Raw genomic sequence first — 27,243 nt, forward strand, 5'->3', positions numbered from 1 at the left:
AATGTTATTTAAAAAAAAATCAGGGTGACTATCACAACATAAGTGATTAAAATGCAATTACAGTTCTTATTCCACTGTCTAAACAGTCAAGATTCACTTTCCTATTCAGAGAGTAGAAAGTTGGGGAGGGGGAAAACTCAAAGGGAGGGGGGAGAGAAAGAGAGAAAGAGAGAGACATAAAAAAAATCCTTGCGTCACATTTTCTCTTCTACATTTTAAAGCTGTTCTCACAGAGACGGCTTCTACTCACACTTCAGGACATTCAGTTGTAAATAAAATTGAACCTGCCAAAGAGAGGGAGAAAACATCTTACATTCTCAGTTAGAAAGGTGGGATTCTTTCTTTTTTTTTTTTAATTTCTGGGCAATTGCATGCTGGCTCTCTGCACTTCAAAAAAAAATTCTGGAGCACAATTTAGGCAGTGTACTTGGTTCACAGCAAATGGGACTTTTGCCTTATCCCATACCGAAGACACAAGCCCTTGGTTGGTGTTTCTGGCCCCTTGAGGCTTGGAAGACTGCACTTTCAAAATCTGGAAGCAAATTGCAAATTTTGGATGGCAAGACATTTTACTGTTCAGCTCTCCAGCATTGTTGCCACCATTTGCAGCTCCTGTTGGTTTGTCCATTCATGACAACTCCTGAAAACGTTCCAGGCTTCAAAACCCCCTGAAGATGAAGAAGGATGGACAATCTGCGTAACTCTAATATAAATCAGCGCTTTATCAGCCAAATATCAGGTAGAAGTGCCTGGTTACCCTCCTAGCCTTTGAATTTTCGCCCAATTTATTTTTACTTGTACATTTTAACTTGTTTTAACTTTGTTTTTCAGCTCTGCTTTTATTTGTATATGTATATGGTTTTGTTACGTTGGATGCTGCTGTACAACTTTCCAGAGCCACTTAGGTGAGATGGGTGATGTAGAATCCCAAATGTGTGATGTAGAATCACAAGGCAACTGGACTTTTTCTTTTGAAGACGTTTCGCTTCTCGTCCAAGAAGCTCCTTCAGCTCTCTCTTCTTCAGGGTGATGTAGAAATAAATTGTGTAAGAACAAAATTCCAGAACCTCAGATTGAATCATAAACAGCATCATCCAACAGTAATACTGCCAGACTTATAGTACTAGGGATAAGATATAGCCAGAGAGAAAAATTCCTTTTTTTCTCACAATCCCAAATAGTTAGACAGAGAAGAAATAACCTTTCCTTCGTAAGTTAACTTGATCCAAGCCACTGTCCACATATAACCTGCCCCCCCAAAGTAAAAGATGGGGGTTCAAGAAAGGGCCTCTATTTCCCACGAAACACACGTACTCTACCTGCTCAAAAGTTGCGGAAGGCTGGAAATGATAGGACCGTAGCCTGGCGCGTTGTCATAAAGCTCAAATAAGGGAGCAGCTACTAGCTTGTAGTTTTTGGGGACCGCAAACAAAGCTGGAACAAATTCAAGTGAAAAACTTTTTAAGTTTTCTTTCTTTCTCTTTTTTTTATATTATTTTTTTTAATAATTTTTATTATTTAAACCAACAAAACAAAACAAAACATAACACACATATATACACAGTATATATTCCTCCCTTTTTTTAACAGCGATTTCGTAACAGTAATCTTTTATTATTTACATTTTCCCCCCCTTATTCTTCTTTAGAATATTTGTCCTTGTTGCCCCGTTATTTCTTATTTGCATTTTCCTTCCTTCATACATTATTATACACACATTTTCCACTTTTAATCTTTCCACATGTATTCTCTCTTATTTCTACTCTCCAACCAGTCATACCACTTGTTCTTTCTTCGGGTCCATAGCGCATGCAGAGTAAAATGATTTTGCTTTCCACTCTACCCATCACGACCAGTATGCAGATTAGAAAGGACGATCAAAGGGTCCCAATTAGGCTGAATAATTTTAAGCCTGTTGCATTCATTGCAAAACGTTTAGAAAGATGCTCAACGTAATTAGACATTAACGCTGCCTGGATTGGTCTTCGGAAAAGCAGCAAGTTAGCTAAATGCTAAATTCAAAAGGAACGTTTCGTCACATAGCTAAATGTACCTCTTGGAGCAATACAGGTAGTCCTTGAGTTACAACAGTTCATTTAGTGACCGTTTGAAGTTACAACGGCACTGGGAAAAAAATGACTTATAACCATTTTTCACACCACCATTGCAGCATCCCCGGGGTCACGTGATCAAAATTCGGACACTTGGCAACTGGTTCATACTTATGACGGTGGCAGCGTCCAGGGGTCGCGTGATCCCCTTTTGCGACCTTCTGACAAGCAAAGTCAATGGGGGAAGCCAGATTCACTTAACAACCCTGTGACTAACTTTATCAATTGCAGTGATTCACTTAACAACTGTGGCAAGAAAGGACGTAAAATGGGGCAAAACTCAAATGTCTCCCTGAGCAACAGAAATTTTGGGCTCAATTGTGGTGGTAACTCAAGGACCACCAGTATTAATACATAAAACTGTTATAGTTAAGCAAAAGTCGTGTAACATCCATGAATTAACCGGATACAGGCTGGGCTACGGGGTCCTGGTCATCTTGAAATTTACCTAGAACTTTACTGTCTCAAGGGAACAAAGGCGCAAGAAACCGCTGCTTACCTTTTTCTTGGAGCTGAACCAAAAAGAGCTTCTTGTGCTCTTTTGGTTTTGTAATATGAGCTGGAATATAAGGGTACTGCGGGAAAAAATAAAAAGGGTTATTTACTTGGCATCTTGGGATCAGTTAATTAACCCACTTTGGGAACAGAATGAGCCATGTAAGTATCATTTAAATCAGTGTTTCTCAAACTTGGCCACTCTTTAAGATGTGTGGATTGCAACTCCCAGAATTCCCCACATCTTAAACTGGCCACGTTTGAGAATCACTGATTTAAAGAGCTGACTTCAGTTCTCACCTGGGGGGGCTCAAAATTCGGTCGCCACCAGTTACCAATGCAGTCATCAATGACCCAGTCTTGAAGGACGCCATCTTGACGACCTAGTATCTGTCAAAATACAGATGCAAATAAAATCTTAATGGAGTTTCAGGCATTTCACCGAGACAAAATATGATGGGCTCAGCATTAAGGCCAACAGTCAGCACCTTTTATATCAACTGTTAATTAAAGCATTCAGGGGCTTGCCAAGAGTTGCAGCCTAATTGATTAAGAACCCACAGTGCGTCTACCATCTGATCCGACAGTTATTTTTCACTGCTACACAAGATGTATTTCCCCCAAATCTCTTCAGCAGCTTCCAAGTAAATCCTTATAAAAATAACTGAAACAGCCCAGAACTACATATCCACTGGATTTTCCTGAAGCATATTTCTGAGAATGATTTTATTAGCTCTAAACCACTTTTTTAAACCCATGTAATAATGTAACTTCAAACACACACACACAAAACTCTGAATCTGAAGTGAAATGGGGTGCTTTAGATCTTCCTTCCCCACCCCAGGAAAATTGATATACAGGGAAAAAAATAAAAAATCCAATTTTATTCAGTATCTTTGGATTCAAAATTACTTTATTACTTTAGGAACATAACATGTGTTGTGCATACGTTTATTTGCACATAAATAATATTCTTACATTACCTTTAAAAACCTTTTGAAGAGCTAGACAACTGAATTCAAATATAGCAAGAAAATGTTTCTGTAAATGTTTTTAATGGACTTGTTTCAAATGGGCTATGGCCTCCAAACATTAACATAGCTGAATTACTGCCTGAGAGTCAGGCAAATAATTCAAATTAAAAATACAAGACTTTCTCAATACTAAAATAAAGCCAACAAATATATATTTGAACTCTTCATAATATCCAGCAGACACAGGCCTGTGTGGTTGAGCAGAAACAGGTTTATTAACAGTTTATGAACAATTTATGTTAAAAACTGTTACCATCAGTGGCAAAACTGGCCATGAGGACGTGAGGTCCTCAACATCTATAAACCGAGCACCTGCTCTTTTGAATGTCTTCTAACACTGCCCAGTGGAAATAATTATTCCTGGTCTCATATTTGAGAATTGGACTACATGGCTTGTCTTCAGGAAGGGTAATGAACCAATATTAAATATCACCATATATAATGTCACGATGCAGTTTTTAAGTCATTCTGAGTAAGTGAAGATCTGAGGCAGAGGAATGTCTTATTTTAAACAATTTTAATAAATGTAGCACTTACCTCTGTCATTAAACGTTTAAGACCTTCTACCTCATCTTCTCCTGGATTAAGTTCACCACCTGGCCTGTTGAAAACATAAAATATGTGTTTTAAATATTGTCATTTTACAGAGGCAAAAATGTAAAACTAGTATGCAACCTTAAATTAAAATTAATCAGTTTTTTTACTTCTTTTGAAGTACAAAGCTCTCCAAAGCTCTACTCTAAAGCTCTTTCAATTCAACAAATTAAGGTCTCTTTATGCCTCAGAAGTCTTCACTTAACGTTATTTTAAAGTGATATCTTTCCTAGAGTTTTCCAAAAAATGGAGGCTGAACAATAATTGTTCTGCTTTACAGCCATAATAACTACATGCCTCATTTCTTAGGCCCTATTTTTTTTCTCTGAATGACTGAACATCTGGCATTTAAGATATCTGAAAATGGTGGGGAGAATGTCATTGATTTAAAAATGCACCCACTTTCCATTTTATCTAGTTCAGGCAGTCAATATCCTGAATCAGTACCTGAGCAGATAAATGGATTAGATATGGGCTAATAGTTTTCAGCTAAATCCAGAACAGAACCCAGAATTGTGGCAGGCAGATGATCTGCCCAGGTCAATTATTTTCAATTCTTCTAGAGCTTGGACTCTCCATGAAAATTTTCTGCAGTGTTTCCCAACCTTGACAACTTTAAGATATGTGGACTTCCAACTCTCAGAATTCCCCAGCCAGCCAGTTGTTAAATGAACACAGTAGTTATTAAGGGAACACCGGTCGCTAAGAGAACCCACTATTTGTCAAGGGGCAGCTTTTTTCTGGAATCCGGGAAGAAATGCCAGTTGGCCACACAAGATGTTGATAATTGTCCTTGACAAATAGCTGTGCAGCCTCGGATTAAGAAAACCCCTTTTACTTACAGTTTGAAGAAGGTTGTGCCCAACTGCAAGAGCAGCACGTGAGGCAATCTATGTTCGTGCACAATGAGGACCCCCTCCACGGTCCGCCTCATCCCAATCTTGTCAAATTCTTCCCTCATGCGCTGGAATCGGGCGGCTACCGAACTGTCCTTCTCGTAGAGGGGTTCCTTGGTCCCAAAGGTATAATTTGTCAGTGGGTACCTGGAAGGAAGGAAGGACATCTTAAGGCACACAATTTCATGTAAACTCAGGATTTTATCCACAGCTCGCAAGAACCTAATATAAATTGTACCTCGTTAGTACTGTATATTTCTAAAAAGGAGATACTCCTGGATTGATGACACCTCCTCTTTCGAAACAAGATATTGTAGAAATATCCATCTACCTCCATGACTATATTCTGGTTAAATCTAAGATGAATTGCTTGTATTGAAATTAAATTACTTGAAGAAAAAAAATTGGGACTTTCACAACAGAAGCAGGATATTTTGGCAGCTTCTGACTCCCCTATATAATGTATTATTAGGCAGATAATATGAAGGAGAAAATAGCAGAGAGGCAGCTTTGATTCCCCCCCCCCCTTCCACTTCCTTGTCACAAGGGAATCAGGCAGACTTCAAAAGTCCAACATTTCTTCTCCCTGCTTGTAATGCATAGTTCTCAGTTTCAGTTGTGAACAGAAACCAGAATTTGTTTTAGCTCTACATTTCCTAACTGCAAGGAAACAAATCAAGTTATACTTCTAGCCTTTCTAGCCGGCTCTAAGTTAGGAACATGATTTCGTTATATCTTTATAATGAAGCAAATATTGCTTTAGTTATAGAGAGATAACTAAGCAAATACTAAGAGGAAGTGGCATTACAGAGCTTAATGAAGACAAGGGATGGAGGGCTGTAGAGTTAGGAGTTCTCTTTTTCACAAATCGATCTGCAATTGTAACATAGCAACAATGGCTTTTCTATGCAGCTAAGGCACAGAGCTGTAACCTTCTAGCTGCACCAAAATCAGCATGCTTCTGTCAACTATCATGAGCCTTTACTACCACTGCAGCGTAAGGTTTACTTCTCATGAGCTCCTGAGAGTACAGAAAGTCTTTTTCTAAAACACCCAAGAGATTGATGGCTTTTAGGAGATTGATGTAATTCAACTGATAGTTGGAGATGGGATATTTCTGATGAGGATAGCCGTAAATTCACTACCCACTCTATGCCAATCTCAAAATGCATCTTTAGCACATTTTCCCTAATCTGGAGGATGGAGAAAAATGTGAAATAAAATACCCAAGCCTTAAAGCTGACAATCCACTTAAAATATATATTGAGCTGTGAGGGACACATTAGGAAGTGTCAAGTTGAAGAAGGAAATTTACTTTCAGTTATAAGACTATTAGAGCTCCAGGTTTTTTTAAAAAAAGTCTTTCTTAAAACTGGAAGTTATTAATGATAAGGGTCAGCTGATTTAGGAAAATCGGTTTCGTGGCTAGTTTCAAAAGCCTGTTCACCAAAAGATCTATATTAGTGTTTCTCAAAGTTAGCAAACTTAGCAACTTTAAGTTGCATGTACTTCAACTCCCAGAATATCCCAGCCAGCAGGAATTGAAATCCACACATCTTAAAGTTGCTAAAATTGAGAAAAACTGATCTACTATATCATAGCTGTACCATTCCACCACTTAATAAAAAACAAAACCTCACAAATCAAAGATCATGCTTTTATTGTGTTTAATCTTCCGCTTTGCAACAAAATTATTGGGCCTCAGCGCTTAAGAAAATTTTCACGTCATCTTCAGCTTCACCTTAATAGTCAATTCATACACTCGTGTATGAATTACTGTCAAACTATAGCACAAACTATGAATGCAAACCAAATACACTATGGTGCACACATACTTCTCATAAATCAATGCAAAACAACGAGGCACGCCTGTAGGTTTGGGTCAGGAGCAGTGGTGGGATTCAGCCAGTTCGCACCACTTCGGCAGAACCGGTAGCTAATTTTTTTGTTGCCCAGGCCCAGAATGGACTTCCGGAAGCGGCATCCACACAGAGAACCGGCTGTTCACCTATTTGAATCCCACCACTGGTCAGGAATCTAAGCACAAAAAATTACACACATGGATTAGGTAAATGTCTTCTCAAACAAGCGCCCAATGAACGAACAGGGTGCAAACATGCAAAAGAAATTAGCAGCCCATGTGTGGACAAGCCTTCGTCTTTTTTTACATCATGCATAGAAGAGAGTAAACCCCCCAGTCAAAAGCAACAGGCATCCTCAGAACCAGAATTCCAATTTGCATGGTCTTGTTCCTCACCCAGACAGTCCCAGGGCAGCTAGTTAACAGTTGCATTCACACAAGCCCCTAACCTGATTATCAAAATAACCACTTGGGGAGAGGGGTGGGTGGGTGGTCTCATATTACACTGAATCATGAGTTATCTCAAAGGTGCTTTTCCAAAGGGCAACTTTTTCAGTTCCTCAAAAAGGCAGCTTCTACAGTTGCCTTTTTGAAAAAAAGCACCTTTGAGACAAAGATGACCTGGATGACTGAGCATCTCCACAATACACTGGATCGTGCCTTATTTAAAGAGGCCACCTGCTAGTTTGGGAGCACAGAGCAGACCTGGAAGCTAAAACTCCTGGGAGAAGAATGGCAAACTATTTCCATGCTTTTGCCCAAAAAAACCCCCCTTCTTGCTATATCCATGCCCAAGTCAAACTCGGGAGAAGGGAATCTCTATTCTGCCCGGTTCATGGAGCAGAGAGACGAGAAAAATATTAAAGATATTATTATTAATAATAATAATATATAAGATATTATTATATCTTCTTCTTCTTCTTCTTCTTCTTCTTCTTATTATTATTATTATTATATTCCTATTCTTTCCTATTCTATTCTATGAACTAAGATCCCTCTGTAAAGAACTTGGATGGGAGACCACCAGGAGATCCCAGGATCACAAACTTCGATCCTCCTGAAGGCAGTTTCATCTTCCTGGATGGGAGACCACCGGGAAACAGCCAGGCTCTCAGCCTGGGTGGCGGGGATAAAGCCCCCCCCCCCACGGGGTGGCCAAGGAAGCGACAGGGACGCGGGTCCCTCAAAGGACCATCCCGAGTTGGGCTCAAAAGGATCGTGCCTGGATCGCCAGAGGGATCAATTCCCATCCAGGCAGGCGAGAAAAAGGCCGCCCTCGCTCACGAGGGAGTCGAGCGCGGCTGCCAGGCTATTTACGCCCCGTCAGGACCCCGACTCGACCCGTGTTCCGGTTTCACACAAGACGCCGGGCCCTCGATTGACGCCACGGGCTCAACCCCCGAGAAAGGAAGCGAGGGCGGGCCGAGCGCCCCTTCTGCGGCGCCCACTCACAGGTTGATGGTCCGCTCGAGGGTGAGGGGCTTGCTTTGCTGGATGTATTTGTTCCCGAACTGGTTGACCCCGCGGGGCCAGCCGGTCTGGGAGCGGTTGGGCGGCACGACGGACATGGCGGAAGCGGGCCGGCTCACAAGGCCACCAGCATTCCCCGGCCGCGCGGATGCTCCAAGGCGCCGTCCCCACACGCCGCGCTCCTCTCACACCCGCCAAAAGGCGCACCGGAACCAGCAGGCCGCACTTCCGGGAGCCATAGAGTCCGCCGAGGGGGGCCGAGCGGCTTCGCCCGTCAGCGAGCGCGGACTGCCGTAGAGAGGCGGGGTCAAAGAAGCGTCCCTGCGTCGTTAATGGCAGTGGAGGGTTTTGGCCAATAGGAGCGAAGGGACGAGCTGGGCCTGTTGGGTGCTCAGAAGCCGCTTGCGAATGCTCATTGGCTGTCCTCAGGCCCCGCCCCTCCGCGGTTCTAAATGCCACTGGTGTGACCATAGACTATCACTACAGAACCTCGTTAAAAAAAAGAGAAAAAGTCTCCTCCTCCAGGCGGCTCCGAACCTTTTCCTGCTTCCGTCGCGATGATTGGACCGTTCAATCTGTAGACCCGCCTCTCGACATGGCGTCATCCCGCGGGGCCTGTCGGGAGTCGTAGTTCTCCGCTGGAACACGTGCGAGGGGGAAGCATGAACGGGAGGCCGAAGCGGCGGCCGCCCCGGGTGGGAGCTTCGTCTCCGCCGCCGCCGGCGGGAAAAGCCGCCAAGAAGCGCGTGAAGCGGCAGATCAGCGTGGAGTTCTCTGCCGCCTTGAAGGAGCCGGCCTTGAAGGAGAAAGTGGCCGCGGCTTGGGCCCGCCAGGAGCCGCTGGAGCATGGTAGGGGGCAGGAAGCGCTGCGGGTTCCAAGGGGCTAGTCCTCACTGAGGCATGGGGCAGTCGTGGCTGGCATTGACCGGCAGGGGGTGCAGCTTGGTTTTAACCCACCGATATTTTGCAGATGCGTTGCAAAGTGCAATTGGTGGTGTTCTCATCCTGCCCGTATTTTTATATATATTACAGATATACATGCATACGTATATATAAACATATTTTTTTTCAAAATTTGGATTGCTAACAAAGAATTAAGGGAGAACTTTCTCCCATATTTGGGCCGACAGGGTGCACCAAACTCAAGATAATATAAACATATATATATATATATGTATACACACACACATGTATAATTGACATGCATAAACATACACAATTGCAAATCATCATCATCATCATAATGCTCTCCCTCTCTAAAAGCTGCCGTGTGGATTGTGTTTCCTCTAGAGGCAGTCACTCTGGATCCTGCTCCTTTCCCCCACTGTGTTATCCCAGGCTTCATCCCCAGCGAGGACTTCCTGGAGGAGCTGCGGAGGGAACTCCTGACCCTAGATTTCCACGAAAAGTGTAATGATCTGTACAAGTTCAAACAGGTGAGTGCTCCAAACTGACACCAATTCTAGGGCACTGGTATCCCAAATACTCACTAAACTGACTGCCTTGTTGGGTGACTGAAGTTATGACAGTGCTGAAAAAAATAACTTTACAATAGATGCCCATTACAACATTCATCACATCCCTTGGTTATGTGATCGTTACAGCCAGTTCTTGTTTCCTGTTTTTTTTAAAAAAAATCTTCCTCTCTTGCAAAGTGGAGAGTTTGGAGAGAAAGGGATTACTTTACAAGAGAGTAAGCAGGCATGCAATGGGGAATACACGGGCTGTTTGCGGAACACACGGGGGCTGCCAGCACCACTGTATTGTTTTTGAGGTGCATTCCCCATGATGGCCCGTTTACTCTTTTGTAAACACTTCCTCTTCAATGGATGCAAATGCAAACATGAATTCTCTTGCTAATTATCAAAGTGCTGGGGTGAGCATTCCAAAGGATAGGGGAGTAGCAGAAAAGGAGAGCACGTTGATTTTCCACTTAGTGTCCACTTTGCTGAATGACAGAGTAGTTGGCCCCAATTGTGGTCACTACACAAGAGCTACCTGTATGATTTTCTTCTGCAAAAGCTTCCATCTCTGAATAATCTGTGTCTTTCTTGTTGCAAAGTCAGATGACCTAAAGAGGAGAGGAGGGCCCCACATTGCGGCATTAAGGTAAATTAGCCCAGTTGTTTTGATTTGGCCATCTATTCCATTCCATTTCTATTCCTATTTCTATTCTGTTGCTTACCTGTCCTGTGGAAGCAAATGCCAGAATGTCTCCTTGCTGAGCTGAGATGCTGCAAGCTCACTTGTCTTCTCTCTCATCTGTTAGAAAAGTTCTTTTTGAAGAATTCCGGTCTTGGCTTTCTGACGTGATCCAGGTAGAGCTGGAACCAACCATTGATCTGTCCTGCGCTAAATATGAATATACAGGTAAGCCGAAAATGAAAAAGAACTCTGAAGCTAGGAATTGATTGTGTTGGTAGAAGAAACACTGTGATCCTGAAAACTCTTAAGAAATCCAGAAAAGATCATCGCTCGGCAGGTTTGGGAGCACCTAGAAATGAATGACGATTGCTAGAAGCCAGCGTGGGTTCATTAAAAACAAATCACGTCGGACAAACCTTACTGCCTTCTTTGACAAAGTGACTAAGTTGGTGGATCAGAGAAACGCTGTGGACATAGTTTAGTTACACTTCAATAAGGCATTTGACAAAGTAGACCACAGCCTACTGCTTGGTAAGATGGAACAATGGGGGAGAGACAGCATCACCCCCAGATGGAGTTGTAGTTGACTGACCAATGGCACTCAGTGGAATTGCAACTACATGGTGGGAAGCACGCAGTGGGGTCCCCCAAGATTCTGTTTGAGGCCCAGTACTCTTCAACATCTTCATAAATAATCTAGATGAGGAGACAGAAGGAGAACCCCATATAGTACCAAGCTGGGGGAAATTTCTAACACTTTGGAAGACAGGCTGAAGATTCAGAAGGATCTTGACAGACTTGAGCACTGGGCAGATGGAGTTACTGCATTTAATTCTGATCACCACAACATAAAACAACAATTGCTGAGACTCTAGAAAGAGTGCAGAGAAGAACAACAAAGATTATAAGGGATCTGGGAGGTAAATTGTACAACGAACGGTTAAGGGACCTGGTCTAATGGAGAGAAGGATTAGGGGTGATCATGATAGCTGTCTTCCGGTACTTGAGGGGCTATTGCAGAGAAGAGGGGTTCAGCTTATTCTCCAAAGCACCTGTGGGCAGAACAAGAAGCAGTGGGGAGAAGCTCGTCAGAGGGAGACTCAACCTTGAAATAAGGAGGATTTTCCCGACAGTGAGAATAACTAGTCAGTTGAATAACTTGCCTCCCGGAGCTGTGAGTGCTCCATTTTGCTGGAGAGTTTCAAATTGTCTGGGATGCAATAAGGACTCCTACCTTGGGTTGAGGGTTGGAGTACAAAACTTCTGATTCTATGAAACTTGGGAAAGAGGCTGTTGAATTGGAATGCAGGCAATAGATTGGGACTTGGGTGTGAAGAATCAGCACTGGCAACTTGACACACACACACCCCGCCTCATTTTAGCCACATTGCCTAACATAACCAAATTCCTGCATTGCTCCAGATACCCTGCTGTGTCATGACGATGAGCTGGAGGGGCGGCGAATCGCATTCATCCTTTACCTTGTACCCCCCTGGGATAAGCACGACGGGGGCACTTTGGATCTCTTCTCTACAGATGGTAGGATTTACTAAAACATATAAGGAACGGTTGCTGGAATTGGGTATGTCTAGTTTAACGAAGAGAAGGACGAGGGGGGACATGATAGCAGTGTTCCAGTATTTCAGGGGCTGCCACAAAGAAGAGGGAGTCAAGCTCTTCTCCAAAGCGCCTGAAGGCAGGACAAGAAGCAACGGGTGGAAACTAACCAAAGAGAGAAGCAACCTAGAACTAAGGAGAAACTTCCTGACAGTGAGAACAATTAACCAGGGGAACAACCTGCCTCCAGAAGCGGTGAATGCACCAACACTGGAAGTTTTTAAGAAGAAACTGGACAGCCATTTGTCCGAAATGGTATAGGGTTTCCTGCCTGAGCAGGAGGTTGGACTTGATGACCTCCGAGGTCCCTTCCAACTTTATCATTATTATTATATCACACCTGTCCTTCAGGAGCTCAGGGCAGCTATTCACTTGTTCCATCCTTCCATTCCTCCCCACCTCCGTCTCTCTTGGATGGACACCTCACATAACATGACTCGGACGTTTTGAGTGCTGACTGCTATCAAGCTGCATGCATGGTGGTCTCTTGCATTGACTGTTCCTATATTCCAGGGGTAGGCAACCTTGGCTCTTTTATGGCTCGTGGACTTCAACTCCCAGAATTCCTGAGCCAGCCATGCTGAGGGGAAAGGGAGAGGTTTTCAAGCTGAGCCATGCTGGCTCAGGAATTCTGGGAGTTGAAGTCCACGCGTCATGAAAGAGCCAAGGTTGCCCACCCCTGCTATATTCCAACTTCGGTTTTGGCCAAAGCTTATTTCCGTTATCTGGATGAGGGAGGAAGCATTAGTTGGGAATGAAACTTAACGACTGCATTCAGAAACTACTACATCTGAATCTCTTGACATTTTCACATTTAAGGCTTTTTAGTGCCAAAGGTGAGAGAGGCCTAACTGAATAGTGGGTGAGTCAGGTTCAGCCACGGTGCTGCTGCACTTGCCAATCCAGCGTGCAATTTCAAATGTTCATAACCACAGAAATCCTCTTTATGCATTAGTGGGGTTTTTTGTTTTCTGTTTTTCCATGCTGCAAGCTCCCCCTCTTTAGAAATGTGCTCTCTTACTATCACAGTGGGCTGCTATGTACACTGTGGTATACAGTATGATACTTCTGGTATTAGAGTCAGGCTGAGACTTGGATCCTCCTAGTTTGTAAGCTGAGTCTTCTTTGTAAACTTGATTCTTCTGTCTCCAAGGTTCCCTTTTCCTCTCTTTATTCAGAAGCCAGACAGAGCCAGAAGGTTGTGAAATGTAAGACAGTGGGAGAATTCCAGATTGTCATGCTTACTGGTATGTGCCTTGTATGTGTCCTTGTCTCTGGCAGATCATTTCCAGCCTTTGCAGATTGTCAAGTCTTTGGTTCCTTCCTGGAATTCACTCGCTTTCTTTGAAGTGTCCCCAGTCTCCTTCCACCAGGTAAGCAATTATTACTTCTCCTATGTTGAGACTCTAGAAAGAGTGCAGAGAAGAGCAACAAAGATGATCAGGGGGCTGGAGGCTAAAACATACGAAGAACCATTGCTGGAATTGGGTATGTCTAGTTCAATGAAGAGAAGGACGAGGGGGGACATGATAGCAGTCTTCCAGTATCTCAGGGGCTGCCCCAAAGAAGAGGGAGTCAAGCTGTTCTCCAAAGCGCCTGAAGGCAGGACAAGAAGCAACGGATGGAAACTAACCAAAGAGAGAAGCAACCTAGAACTAAGGAGAAATTTCCTGGCAGCATCTTCGTCTGAAAATTCAGTGTTTATATGTTCTTTTGTCGTTTTCTTCTGTCCCAGGTGTCTGAAGTCATTTCCAAAGAGAAATGCCGCTTGTCGGTGAGTGGCTGGTTTCACGGCCCCTCGCTTCCGAGACCACCACGTCCTGTGGAGCCACCGATTCCACGAAGCCCCCACGTCCCTCGTGATGTAAGCTGCTTGCTCCCTGCAGTATTGTGGCATTGTTCTACAATACTTTTGATCCTTGGTCTGGGCTACCGAAGAGAAACCTTCACATTTTCTCTGGAAAGGCCGTTTCTGCTTTTTGCTTTCACGTTTCATCTTTAGCCTAACGCAGTGGGTTCCCAACTTTTTCTATACCCCGCGCCCCTAGAACACTTCTGATATATTCTCACACCCCTTGCAAAAGTTCGAAATAACGGCAACGAATTATGCATATACACTATAATTTTGAAAACCCGAGTTTTCGCACCCCCTAGAATATTGTCTCCCACCCCCAGGGAGTGTAAGCACCCCTGATTGGGAACCCTTGGCCCAGGGGTAGGCAACCTTGGCTCTGGCTCAGGAATTCTGGGAGTTGAAGTCCACAAGTCATAAAAGAGCCAAGGTTGCCTAACCCTGCCCTGGCGTAACGTCTGTTGTTTCTCCCCAATAGAAGCTGCCCTTTGCTGATTTTGTGCTGCGCCTGTGGTGTACACTTCAGTGTGGGTGTATTTATTTATTTATTTATTAAATTTATATACCGCCCTATCTCCCTTGCGGGACTCAGGGCGGTGAACAGGTGATACTAAAAACCACGGTAATAAATAGTTTGTTTTAAAATCGAATTAAATAACGGGCCTGTTCTAAAAACACACCCGTAAAAAACCCCCCACTGAAACATAATCAAGCTACGCCAGGCACGGAATAGATGGGCCTTCAGGGCTCGGCGAAAAAGGCGCAGGTCCGCAACTGTACGTAGGTCGGGGGGGGGGCAGGTCATTCCAGAGGGCAGGAGCTGCCACAGAGAAGGCTCTCCCCCTGGGGGTCGCCAGCCGGCATTGTCTGGCCGACGGCACCCTAAGGAGGCCCTCTCTGTGGGAGCGGACTGGCCGAAGGGAGGTGTTTGGTAGGAGGCGGTCTTGCAAATACCTAGGTCCATTGCCATGGAGCGCTTTAAAAGTTGTTACTAACACCTTGAAGCGTTACACCTTGAAGTGTGGGGATGATGTGCTGACTACTGAGTGGAAAGCAATATAAGTATACATGCTGGGCTGGAATTTCTCAACCCTGGTCAACTTTGAGAGGCTTGGACTGGCTGGGGAATTCTGGGAGTTGAAGTCCACGCGTCTTAAAAGTTGACCAGGTTGAGAAACACTGTCCTGGATTATGTGTGACAAGCACCTACCAACATTTCTGGAAATAATAGCAACAGAGGTAAAGTTACAAGTTGATTTTCAGTGCCATAATGTAAATTTCGGCCTTGTCTTCCGTTCCTCCCCATTTTTCCAGCATGAGATCTTGTATGATTGGATCAATCCCGTTTATTTGGACATGGATTCCCAAGCACAGATCCAGGAAGAATTTGAAGATCGATCAGAGATCTTGCTGAAAGACTTTCTCAAGGTGAGTCCATTCTTGGGTATAAGAGGATAAGGCAACAGGTGCGATCCCTATTCTCATATTTCTTTCAGCTTTATGTAGCAGGTTGAGAGGTGATGAGCATAGATAGTCCTTGACTTACGATAGTTCATTTAGTGACCGTTCAAAGTCACAACGGCACTGAAAAAAGTGACTTACGACCAGTGGTGGGATTCAGCCAATTCGCACCACTTCGGCAGAACCGGTAGCTAATTTTTTGTTGCCCAGGCCCAGAACGGACTTCCGGAAGCGGCATCCACGCAGAGAACCGGTGGTTCACCTATTTGAATCCCACCACTGCTTATGACCATTTTTCACACTTACGACCATTGCACCATCCTCATGATCCCGTGATCAAAATTCAGGTGTTTGGCAATGGGTTCGTACTTATGACGGTTGCCGTGTCCCGGGGTCACGTGATCCACCTTCGCAACCTTATGACAAGCAGGGTCAGTGGAGTCAGATTCCTTTAACAACCGTGTTACTAACTTAATAACTGCAGTGATTCGCTTAGCAAGTGCAGCAAGAGAGGATGTAAAAGAGGGCAAAAGCCACTTAGCTTAAATGGGACCAAGGGATTAATTTCCATCAGGCTTCCCCATAAACGGCTTTGGCAAACTCCCTGCTTCCAGGGGCTTGCTTCAGATGTGCTTTCCTTCTGCTTGGTTCCTAGAGAGACCAGTATCAGCGGGTTTGCAAAGCTCTGAGGACGGAAGGACTCGGCTGGAGCACTAGAGGTCCTCCCAACAACAGGTAAAGCTGCTCCAGGCCGCCTTACTCCTCCCACCTGAGCAGTCGTGTTCCTTTCCAGCCACGGAGCTCTGCCAGCTGGGTTTGGCTCTTCCTCAAAGACGCCTGTGAGCGTAACGTGAGTCTCTCGTGCAAAACTGGATCCTCTTGAGAATTTCAGCTAATCCGGCTTTGTCGTCTTACACGCTAGTAGGGAAAGGAGGAGATGAAATTCCAAAGAACAGAACTTCCGAAGAGTCTGACATCCTGGGCTTGTTTACAGACCTTTTGTGTGGCTGGCGAGAGGATTTTATTTTTCCCAGCCTTTCAAACGAAAGGCTGGCCTCTCGGAGACAAAACACCAAATACGGGTGTGGTTTTTCACAACCCACTCCTCTTTTAGATCCCACGCAAAACCCGGTTTGCCAGAGCGAGCCGTTCTGAAGGACCGTCCTTGCTTGTCTTGTATTCCAGTTACGACGCTGACGCTAGTCTATTTCAGAAATCTGCTGTGGAAAGAAACCAGAATGGAATCAAAATGCAGTGTGCGGTTTTACACATCCGCCACCGTCTGCGTGTTTCCCTCTTTCCTGTGTATACAATCCGCGGCTTAGAACCAGACAGCCATTTGGTGACCGAAGTTACAGTGGCACCGGGAAAACCTGACTCATTGCTGGTTTTCGCACAACCACTGTAGCATCCCCGTGGTCACATGATCAGAGTTGGGATGCTTGGCAAGTGGCAGGTATTCCAGAGCCCCAGGGGGACACGTGATCCCCTTTTGACGAGCAGAGTCGATGGGGAAGCCAGTTAACACTTAACGACCCGGTGACTAACAACGGCGGTGTGATCCGCTTACCAGCTGTTAACAAGAAAAGGTGGTAAAAAATGGTGCAAAACTCACTTGCTTAGCAACAGAAATTTTGCGCCCAGTTGTGTTCGTAAGCCGAGGACCACCTGTATCGGTTGTGCTGTGCTAGCAGAGCCTTTCAGCCACGTGTTGTGAAGAAAGGAGGTGCGGGAAAAAGTCCTCGCTCATGAAGCTTACTGTCTTTTTAGGCATTACGAGAAAGCCGAGGAGAAGAGCTTGCCGGCCATTTTAAAGGGGTGCTTTGAACTCTTCCGCTCCGAGGCCTTGTTTCTGCTGCTTTCCAATTTCACGGGCCTGAAGCTACATTTTCTAGCGCCAGACGAGGAAGAGGAAGGAGGAGGAGGAGGAGGAGAGTCTTCTGAAAGCTCACAAGGACCCAGCAGTCAAGAGGAAGCTGGCAATACAGACTGTACAGAGGCACCCGGGAGCGTCTCCGAAAATGAGGACAACCAAGAAAATGGTATATTGAGCGTCCGGATCTAGTTGCAGTCTATCTGTCAGCGCAAGCCCAAATTACAGTGTGCCCAAAATGTTCAGAGGTCCATATCCATTACAACTCTTCGGCTCCCCTTTAACGTGGGTGTTTTGAGAACTCACAAGATCGGCTTTATTACTGTTTGACCTCCTAAACTCTCGATCGCGGCCAAGTTTGTAGAACTTGACCAGTAGAAATTGGGCAGAACGTTAAAATAAGCTCTTTTATTTTGAACTAAATAAGAGATTTTTTTTCCCCCAAATGATTACTGCTGTGCATTTGCCATAAATTCCTTGGGAGCACAGAAGGATGTATTGAGCAGTTTCATTTTTTTTCCATGCACGTGTTGTTGTTTTTTGCTTTCACGCCTGCATGAATGAAACTTGAAAAGGAAATCTGCCAAGTCCAAAAAAACACCCAAAAGTCCCATTTAATTCCATCCAGAACGGTGCTGAATGAGAGCGATGGGGCATGTCTAAACGGGCCCATTTTCAGGATGTTGAGGAATTCCACCCTCCTTAGTTACCCACTTGCCCTGCCAGGACACAACATCAGCACTGTTGACCATCAGACAGAGAGACCCGGGTCTCTTGTTCTCCCGTCACTGTGTCTGTTTGTTGATCTGGCTTCCTGTATACAAATTGTGTTTCTTTCGGTTCCGTCCCTCCAACACAAGTTGAGGTGGACACAATCCAAAGCTTTTCATCCCTCCCTCGTTCAGGAGTAAACATCAACAGATCTTGGGGCACCAACTCTTCCTACTTCTCCATAGCCTTTTCTTTTGGGGTGGGGTGTCTTAACAGCCGAGAGGCACCGTTAAGGAGATTCTTGTCTAATGGTGACCTTCTTCCTGTCCATATTGAAAAACCGTATCAGCTTGGAAGGAGATTGCTGAGCCCATCACCATTAAGTGAAATTTCAGAGGATTAGAACTTAACTCTTCTTCTTCTTGTGCCATATCCATTATCGGACGTTAGCGATCCTGTTTTTATCAGCAGCCGCACAAAAAAGTGCTGCTGAGTTTTTTCCCCAGCTTCATATAGGCTTCTCAGATTCCGCGTAGTTTTGGGTTTATCATGCTTTTAGTGGACCGGGAGATTCTTACCACCCCTGCCCCATTTAAGGGGCGCCCGTACTCGGGGCCATTGTTAGGTTTTGCTGCCATTAACATGATTTTCCTGAGAAATATATAGTGTAGTAGTCTTCTTCCCTTTGCTTTCTACACCGCTGTGTGCACGCTGTTCAAGTGGTTGCCACCACACCGTGTGCTGTTCTTCTGAATCCGTTCCAACCAATATGGTCTCCGCCTTCAGTTGATACTGGGGAGCCAGCTGCCACTCATCAGCCCTGTTGGTCCACGGGAGGTATTTGATTCCCTCCAACCCATTACAGTATAAAAGCCATAATGGGTAGGGGCCCCCAATCCGCCACCCGGGGACGCACTCTGTGGGGGTTCCAGATTCCCCCTAAGAGAGAACTTGCTCTGGGGAAATCTAAGGGCAGGGTCTTTTTCTCCCCTCCCTCCCTCCCCCAATTCTTTAAAATGGTACGTAGCCATCGTGAAAGCCGAGAACATCTGGTCTTTTCTCCCTTAGGTGTCCCTCTTTGCACCGGAGAATTGAGACGCTGGAGGGAAGGATGCTACACTCTGATCCACGATGCCCAAAGAGCAGAGTTTGCCTTGGATCTGCTGCTGTTCTGTGGGTGTGAAGGTTGGTTTCAGTTTAAGCTGTCTAGCCTCTTCTTAAAAACCTCCAGTGATGGAGCACCCACTATTTCTGGAGGCAACCTCTGTTCCACTGTTTGATTGTCCTCACTGTCAGGAAGTTTCTCCTTAATTCTAGGTTGCTTCTCTCCTTGATCAGTTTCCAGTCTTCAAAGGCACCCAACACTGGCTAGTTTCGTTTTTCAGCCGCTTGTTTTATCCATTAATGCAAGAAGATAATTCTGAGTTATCCACGGAAGGGAAAAAATCCTTTATGCCTAAATGTTTAAATATAATATCGCCCTGGAAGCTGCCTATATTTTTTCCCTTGCAGACGTTGTATACCTGTCTTCACCATCCAAAGCCATCACTAAATTTTTTTGCATTGAGTTGGCCAATCATCCTCTTAAAAACAAATTTTAAAATCTTAGTACCAATGTTACTCAGCCACCCAGAGTCTCCTCTAGCCGAGATGGGCGGCACATAAATCAATAAAAAATAAACGTCACTGTTGTGTTTGAGTAAGTGGGTCTGTTTGTGGCTGCTCGCTTTAAAATTTAAACGTGATGTTCATTCCTTTTTTAAGACTGGAACGTCGAATCGGGAGGCTTCACTTCATACATTGCAAAAGGCGAAGACGAAGAGGTAAAAATATTTTTTCCCCCATTTTCAGGGGCACAGGTGAACTTGCTCAGAGACCACAGGTTGTTTTCAAACTTACCAGAAGTTCTTCCTATCCCTCCCTTCCCAGATGTCTAAGCCCTGGGAAGTAGCTCACGGCTCCTTCTTAAAATTCCAGGGCACTGCTTTACCTGCATGCGACAAAACACTGCATGCCACTTGAAAAGCAGGGTTTCCTGGTGACCTTAGCCTCATTATCATGCAAGGAACAGTGAAGTATTAAAAGGAATCTCAGTGCCCAGCATTGTGTTGAATCAGGAAAATTATGCAAAATTGGGAGCACGGGGCGAAGCGATCTAAGTATTCTAGAGGTGGTCCCCAACATACAACTCCAAGTGGGACCAGGATTTCTGTCGCTAAACAAGGCATTGTTAAGTGAGCGGTGCCCAATCTCACCTTTTTATCACGCTTGTTAAGTGAATCCGCTGAAGTTAAAGGATTGACTCACTTCGTTAAGTGAATCCGCTTCCCGTTGACTCCGTTGGAAGCCTGCTGGGAAAGTCAAACTGGTAAATGGCGATCACAGGACTTTAGGTTGCTGCAACCTTTGGAAGTGCACGCGGGTTGCCAAGTGCACACATTTTTATCATGTGACTAGGAATACTGCAACAGCAATTGTGTAATTGTGCGGACTGGCGATGTCGCTTTTTTGAATGCCAGTGTAACTTCGGTCACTGAACGATTCGTTGCAAGTTGAGAACGACCAGTCTGCATGTTCTTATATTATTTCTTCCCTTGCCTTACTTTATTCCACCATCATATACCCCAGTTGTTTGTTTCACCCTGTAGGGGGATCAGATTCAATCCAGTAATCACTTTGGTATCCTCCCCCCCCTTTTTTTTTTTTTTAAACTCCATGGTATCTTTTTTTAAGGCGCATTGACAAAAGTGAACAGAAAACTCCGTCACAGAGTATTGCTAATGCTATTGTGTTAGTGCCAAGTTCTAGTTTCAATTTCCCTAATTGTTTCAGGCAAAGAATTTGCCTTTTTTGTGCGGTTTCAAAAGGGCTGGATCTGGCTGAATAGAGGAACATTCTGTTCCCACAGTAGCCACTTAGAGGCTTCTATGAATTTGAACATAAGCCTAATGAATGTAGCATCTCATAATGAGTAGCCATTGACAATCCTGTTTTCTGTGCTGCACTGAAGCTACCTTAATGTTTATTTTATGGGAAATTATGGCTACTTGTATTCTATCATTCTGTGCATGCAGCCTGCATGTTTCTAAAAGAGGAAGCAGGATTTTAATGAAACCCATAATTTGGACAGATGCATTCATGAAAGTAAAGTTTTTCCTGTACGGTCCTTAGAAGTAAATGCAGGTTGTTTTCTTAACTGTTCTGGTTTTATTCTCTTTTCCAGCTGCTGACGGTTAATCCAGAGGCCAATTGCCTGGCTTTAGTTTACAGAGATCGAGAGACACAGAAATTTGTGAAGTACGTTAACCACCGTAGTCTGGAGCAGACGCCGGATGAAAGAGAATTCTGGGACTTCTCCTTTGTTTACTACGAATGAGAGATGGTGCCAGCAAGTGACGGCAAACCGTTTCTCCTAAATACTCAAAAGGACCGTTTTTCTTACAAAGGAAGATTCTGTTGTACAATCTGCTTTACTCTGATGTTCCTGCAAAACCTAACACTCCTTTTCTGGGGGCCCTTTTGGAAATTACGTGGTCTGAGCTGCTGTTGGAGGGGGCCACAAAGCTTCCACATTAGCAATGTAAATACCACTTTATTTGGGCTGAAGCAGGACCTTGGTTATGGTTCAGCCTAAACAGCCTCAGAAAACAAGGTAGCATGGACGAAGACAGTATTTGCTATGTTTTCCAAAACTCACCACTTCTGACAGATGGAAAAAAAGGGTGTTTCCTATTGATCTAATTATGTGGTATTTTGTAGGTTGAGTTAATAACCATGGAAGGCTATTATGGCTTGATGAGTAAGTCTCTACTGGTTGGGTTCACGGAGCTTGTTAAACCGTAAATCAAGCCGCCTTTGAAATGGGTAAACCTAGATGGCTTACTGGCAGCTGCACCAAAGAGAGAATCCTAATTCAAGTTACAATAGTTGCAACCAGCTTAAAAATCCAAGACAAAATTCCGAACCAGAAACGGTTAAATTTTAAAAAGGCCGTGACCCTTTTTAAACTTTTATTCTCAATCAAGACCTCACACTAATTTATAATAATAAAAAAAGGCTTGCCGTTACTTTTTAAGCTTTCCTTTTCTTGCTTCATACAAAGCCAGACTAATGTTTCTCCACATTGTCCACCAACCTTGGCAACTTTTAAGACTCGTGGACTTCAACTCCAATCGTGGCTGGCCGGGGAATTCTGGGAATTGGAAGTCCAGAGTTTTAAAGATGCCACGATTGGACACCTCTGATCTAAACGGACTAAGCCATACAGATAGACTGAGGTCTGTCAAGTTTTATTGAAGAATCAAAAACTGCTATTTTAAATAAAACAGCCTCCAGGGCGGTTTTGGCTTCTGAAAATTCCCAGATTTGGTCTGTAATGTCCACAAAAGCTTGGCCATCTCTCCGCAAGCATGATATTTTAGAAAGAACCAAGATACTGGCCTTCTCTTCCCTGCCACAAGCGGTCGAACGATCAGCCCTAGTAAGGTCTTCGTACTGCACTTTACCGGGCACTAAACTGGCAGCATCACCTACTGTCTATCTGCTGCTAGATCTTTCTGCTTGTCTCTCTGGACTGCCAACCTAGGCTAGTTTTCGCCTCCAGCCTTCACTCTGATCAAGAGCAAGTTGTCCCCAGACGCATGATTTTGATCAGCATATTAACACTGTTGTTCTTAATAGCATCCCGGCAGGCCGCAATCACTTGCATTTTGTGTTTACCAACTGGAGAAAGAAAAAAAAGAAAGAAAAACAAAAAGAGTTAGCCGGAGTCTGTTCTTTTCCAAGAATGCAAATGAAGCAGCTTCTTTACAGTTCAGAAGGGGAAAGTGTTCTCTTCCTTCCCCCCTCCCAGCCCACTCTCAAATCAGCTGAGGGCTCAAGAGGGGACAGCCTGTGCAGGACACAACTATTCTTGCTGCTCACTGTTTACGTATTTTGAATTTACTCAAAAGGTTGAGGGGCCTCCGTGGCCCATTTTAAGTCTGCAGGCATGACATGCTAGCTAGCAGTCATGTGCCGGCATCTCTTAGCCAAGCGGTCTAAGAGGAGACTCGGGGGGGCTCTCTGGGAACTGCGAGGGAAAAACAGATTGGGGATCTGAGGCTGGAATTATACAAAAGGAAGCCTCGAGCCGTGTCTTTCCAAGTTATAATTCAACAATGGCAAACCTTTTAGAGACCGAGTGCCCAAACTGCAACCCAAAACCCACTTATTTATCGCAAAGTGCCAGGGCTGCATCAGCATTGTGGTGCCCTCCAGGGGAGGCAGGGGGGGTGGTCCACTGGGTGGGTGTGGCTGCAGTGGTCACAGCAGACTGGGTGAGCGTGGCCGGGGCCAGTCCCTTGCCATCTCCTGGGCATCCCCGGGGGACCAACACCGCTAGCTCATTCACTTCCTGCCCTGTCGCTTCCAAACACCACGTGCTCGCTACTCTGGCGAACTCTGCTGGGGCAACGGCAACGGCGTGCATGCTCACAGAGAGGGTTCTGAGTGCCGCCTCTGGCACGCGTGCCGTAGGTTCGCCACCACTGTTACAATTCATTTAGGCACCTGCTTTTCTTTTCAAGCCCCAAAGTGACATGATGTGTAAAATGAGAAATCATTCTCCAGGTCCCTCCTCCGGAAAACTACCTCGGAGGTGTCCCGCTCGTTGGATGGCTTGATTGACTGCTTTGAGATTATTTAAAAGCTCCGAGTGATTGCTGCAGCGAATCTTGTACTGAGACAATAAATCCTTGTTGAGGTCATACAGGTCCATATACCGTTTCTTCATGTTTCTCCTGCAAGGGTTAACAAAAACAGTATAAGCAAACGACGCTGAAAGCTATTTATTTGATGGGATTGGAGATGCAATGAATCCCGGTTGATCCATTAGAGCCGGGGCCTTCCACCTTGGCAACTTTTAAGACTTGCGGACGTCAATCGGGGTTATTTACTCACCAGTCTCCCATGAGGCGGGAATCTTCTGCTCGAACCAGCATGCTGCGGATGCAGTTGGAGCTCTCAGCCATGTTGGCTGTGAGCTTCTGGCAAACTGTGTGGGAACTGTCCACCTGTGGAGGAGAACCGTCCACAATTTAAGAGGCCCGTAGTATGTGCTTGGCAGGCCGGAGACTTAAGACGTTTAGCTTCCTGGGAAATGAGAGTCCCTCCCCTGCCCATGATCCCTGAAGTCTTAAAGTTATGGAGCCACTTCCTTCAGGCAGGCATTCAAAGCACCTCCTGGTCTGATACTTCTGGGACTCCACCTGCCCCCACAGACATCTATCTGCTTGCAAAATCATTAGCATTCCCAACCTCACAGATGGCTAATTCAGATTCAGACAAAGCAAGTAATTTTGCGGAATGAATCTCCAGCCTAAAAGCGAAGTTGTTGACAATTCAATTCTCCCGTTGCAAGTTTTGTCTGAAATGGAGCATAAATTCCATCAGCAGCAGAAGAAAAAAGAACGACAACGAGGCGGCCCGGGCCGCCATGAAAGAAGTAATCTCTTCCAAGACAAAATGGTCTGGTCTGCTGGAAGATAAATAATGAAGAGTCTGGTGCTGCTTTAGGACAGTTCTAAAGAGAGCAGTTAGTGGTGTTCGCTATTTCAAAGCCCTTGAGAACATCTCTTGCTTGTGGCCCACCAAATCCATGGGCTTCCTTAGCTCCTGCCCATTCCAATTTATTTCAGCAATGCCAATCCATCACCATGAGGCACCTCAGCTACGGAGTTCTTGGTGCTTTCTGGGCTCTTTGACTGCATGCAAGACATTCCACTACCCAAATGGGCAACATCATCAGCGTGAGTGAACGTGGGGTTTGCTGACTGTATAGTATATAAAAACATCTGCAAGCAATCAAGTGCACAGAGTACTAAGGACCCCACAGTTGTCCTCCTTCCCTTCTCCTCCTCTGCAAACTCCACTCCCTTCTGGCACTGATGACGTTACCTAGTTGGACCACGAAACATCTGTAAGGAAACAACCAAGCTCAGAGAGCACCAAGGACCCTACAGTCCACCACCACCACTTCAAAAACCCCATTCCCTTCCAACACTGATAGTGTTACCTAGTTGGGTCATGAAATGTCTGTAAGAAAACAACTAAGGTCAGGGAACACCAAGGACCCCACGGTTCAACACTGGACTACAGATATTCTCTTCTATTGGTACCCCAGGTATGTTTAAGACGCCTCGCTCACTTACCCCAACAAAAGCGTTGTGCACCTCCTCAAAATACACTGGAAAATCTGCTTCAACCTGCAAGTCCTCAATTGCCCAAAAGGAGGCCATCGATTGGATGAGGTCACCAGCCAGGTCAATGTTATCGGTGTGAATGGAGATCTAATAACCAGAAGAAGAAAAATAACTCAAATTTGCCCTAGACACGCTCATTACAATGGCAGAAGTGGATGCTTGAAGAGCCTTATCACCCCTGAAGCTAAATTAGGATAGCCCAAGTGCTAACCTTGAGTGCGAATATTTTATGAGGGAACTAACATGGAGTAGCTTACAACAGCCGCCCTGGATCTACAAAGCTGATGAGAAACAGACTAATAACCACGCCATTGAGTGTGATGGAGAACCACTTCCTTACTCTAAGACAGGTGTGTCCAACCTTGGACTTGTGGACTTCAGCTCCCAGAATTCCCCAGCCAGTCCGTAAGTCCAAAGTTGCTAAGGTTGGACAGCCCTATTCTAAGGGAACCATACTCTGTTTCTGAAGAAACATAGATAGAAGGCTAGCTAAGGACAGGTTTCGTGTAAGCTGCCTTTAGAACAGGGGTCTTCAAACTGGGCCCTTTTATGACTTGTGGACTGCAGCTCCCAGAATTCCTGAGCCAGCTATGCTGGCTCAGGAATTCTGGGAGCTGCAGTCCACAAGTCATAAAAGGGCCCAGTTTGCAGTCCACAAGTCATAAAAGGGCCCAGTTTGAAGACCCCTGCTTTAGAATCAAGAGACTTTGGGGGGGGCTTGTTGTGGCCAGTTCCCCTGGATGAATTCTGCTTCCCCCAAGGAGAGCAGGGAGGGACTTATTTCCCAGGCTAACTGCAACATAAATGAGACAAGCACAAGGGTACCTCTCCACTGAGATTCATTCGGATGCACAACTGTCCTGTGTCGCGCAGGGAGGCAAAGCAGACCTCCAGCAACTCGTTCTGCATCTCCACATCCTCGGGTAACAGGAAATTCTGTTTTATCCACGTGATGCCCTTGAAAGCATAAATTCCCACGTGTGAGTTTTGAGAAGAAAAGTGTGTGTGTGGGGGGGGGGGAAAGCAGGTTGAAACATCCTGATAAGTTTCTGCAGATTTGCAGCTTATGTCCTAGATCATAGGTAGGCAACCTTGGCTCTTTTACGACTCGTGGACTTCAACTCCCAGAATTCCTGAGCCAGCCACGCTGAGGGGGCAGGGAGAGGTTTCCACGCTGAGCCATGGCTGGCTCAGGAATTCTGGGAGTTGAAGTCCACGAGTCATAAAAGAGCCAAGGTTGCCTACCCCTGCCCTAGACATACAAGGAACACACCTGCAATTATCTCACGTTCAAGAAGTCTCAGCCACAGGAGATGCTACAACCATTTGTTTCGTCACGGTTCAGTTACAACAGCACTGAAAAAAATGACTTATGACCAATCCTCACAATTACAATCGTTGCGGCATCCCCGTGGATATTTACGGGGGTTGTAACCTCCATGGATCACGTGAGTGCCTTGGTGGCTTTCCTAGCCAGCTTCTGACAGGCAACGTCAATGGGGAAAGCCAGATTAATTTAACAAGCACACGATTCCCTTCAACTGCATGATTCCCCCAAGTATAAAACACGACATTTGCTGAATTGAGCGACTATACAAAAGCGTTGACTACAACCCAGAAGAAAAAAAAAGAGAGAAGACTTACCATCTGCACTTTCTCCCCCAGAGTGAATTTTACAAAGCTCAGAGGTCTGGTCGCAGAGTCTGGGCTGCAGAGCGAATACATCGAGAAGCGAGGGAGTTGTCGGGACAGTTCAAAAACATGGAACTGCGTGCTGGGAAAGCATGAAACAAAATAATCAAGGTGGGCTTAACAAATGCGCGTGTAATCCTTCGCCTTCCTTCAGGGGAAGGCCATCTCAGCAAACCATGGCTCTTTCTTT

General features: G+C 45.1%; 3 protein-coding genes across 3 annotated transcripts; 1 reads left to right on the top strand and 2 right to left on the bottom strand.

Moving 5' to 3' along the window:
- On the bottom strand, positions 1-8,674 carry NUDT21 (nudix hydrolase 21). Its single transcript, XM_015825410.1, has 7 exons — positions 8,444-8,674; positions 5,077-5,277; positions 4,178-4,241; positions 2,907-2,996; positions 2,611-2,686; positions 1,320-1,434; positions 1-284 (listed from the first exon to the last, which is right to left on the bottom strand). The coding sequence occupies exons 1-7, from the start codon at positions 8,557-8,559 to the stop codon at positions 263-265; spliced, it is 684 nt and encodes a 227-aa protein (XP_015680896.1). The 5' UTR covers positions 8,560-8,674; the 3' UTR covers positions 1-262.
- Positions 8,675-9,123: 449 nt separating this feature from the next.
- OGFOD1 (2-oxoglutarate and iron dependent oxygenase domain containing 1) lies at positions 9,124-21,538 on the top strand. The gene is made up of 13 exons (XM_029285970.1): positions 9,124-9,310; positions 9,752-9,897; positions 10,524-10,570; positions 10,731-10,831; positions 12,029-12,145; positions 13,505-13,596; positions 13,959-14,087; positions 15,390-15,503; positions 16,192-16,271; positions 17,307-17,578; positions 19,189-19,305; positions 19,885-19,943; positions 21,344-21,538. Exons 1-13 carry the CDS (start codon positions 9,124-9,126, stop codon positions 21,494-21,496), a joined length of 1,614 nt encoding a protein of 537 aa, XP_029141803.1. The 3' UTR covers positions 21,497-21,538.
- Positions 21,539-22,722: 1,184 nt separating this feature from the next.
- BBS2 (Bardet-Biedl syndrome 2) lies at positions 22,723-27,135 on the bottom strand (the record flags this gene model as incomplete). The annotated part of the gene is made up of 6 exons (XM_015825408.1): positions 22,723-22,842; positions 23,752-23,900; positions 24,061-24,173; positions 25,311-25,448; positions 26,187-26,318; positions 27,006-27,135. Coding segments are annotated over 6 exons (769 nt in total), but the record flags the coding sequence as incomplete, so codon positions are not given.
- Positions 27,136-27,243: the final 108 nt, after the last annotated feature.

This window comes from Protobothrops mucrosquamatus, unplaced genomic scaffold, assembly GCF_001527695.2.
Source record: "Protobothrops mucrosquamatus isolate PMUCROS unplaced genomic scaffold, P.Mucros_1.0 scaffold2624, whole genome shotgun sequence".
NCBI lineage: Eukaryota > Metazoa > Chordata > Lepidosauria > Squamata > Viperidae > Protobothrops > Protobothrops mucrosquamatus.

What these genes read in the sequence shown, in the direction of transcription:
- NUDT21 (XM_015825410.1), bottom strand. Translation starts at nt 8,559, where the DNA reads ATGTCCGTCGTGCCGCCCAACCGCTCCCAGACCGGCTGGCCCCGCGGG. An exon ending in TTAAACGTTTAATGACAGAG is followed by an intron (nt 2,997 to 4,177) that starts GTAAGTGCTACA and finishes GTATTTTGACAG; the next exon opens with ATACTAGGTCGTCAAGATGG. An exon ending in GGTTCAGCTCCAAGAAAAAG is followed by an intron (nt 1,435 to 2,610) that starts GTAAGCAGCGGT and finishes AATTTGTTCCAG; the next exon opens with CTTTGTTTGCGGTCCCCAAA.
- OGFOD1 (XM_029285970.1), top strand. Translation starts at nt 9,124, where the DNA reads ATGAACGGGAGGCCGAAGCGGCGGCCGCCCCGGGTGGGAGCTTCGTCT. An exon ending in TGCTGAAAGACTTTCTCAAG is followed by an intron (nt 15,504 to 16,191) that starts GTGAGTCCATTC and finishes CTTGGTTCCTAG; the next exon opens with AGAGACCAGTATCAGCGGGT. An exon ending in TGAGGACAACCAAGAAAATG is followed by an intron (nt 17,579 to 19,188) that starts GTATATTGAGCG and finishes TTTCTCCCTTAG; the next exon opens with GTGTCCCTCTTTGCACCGGA.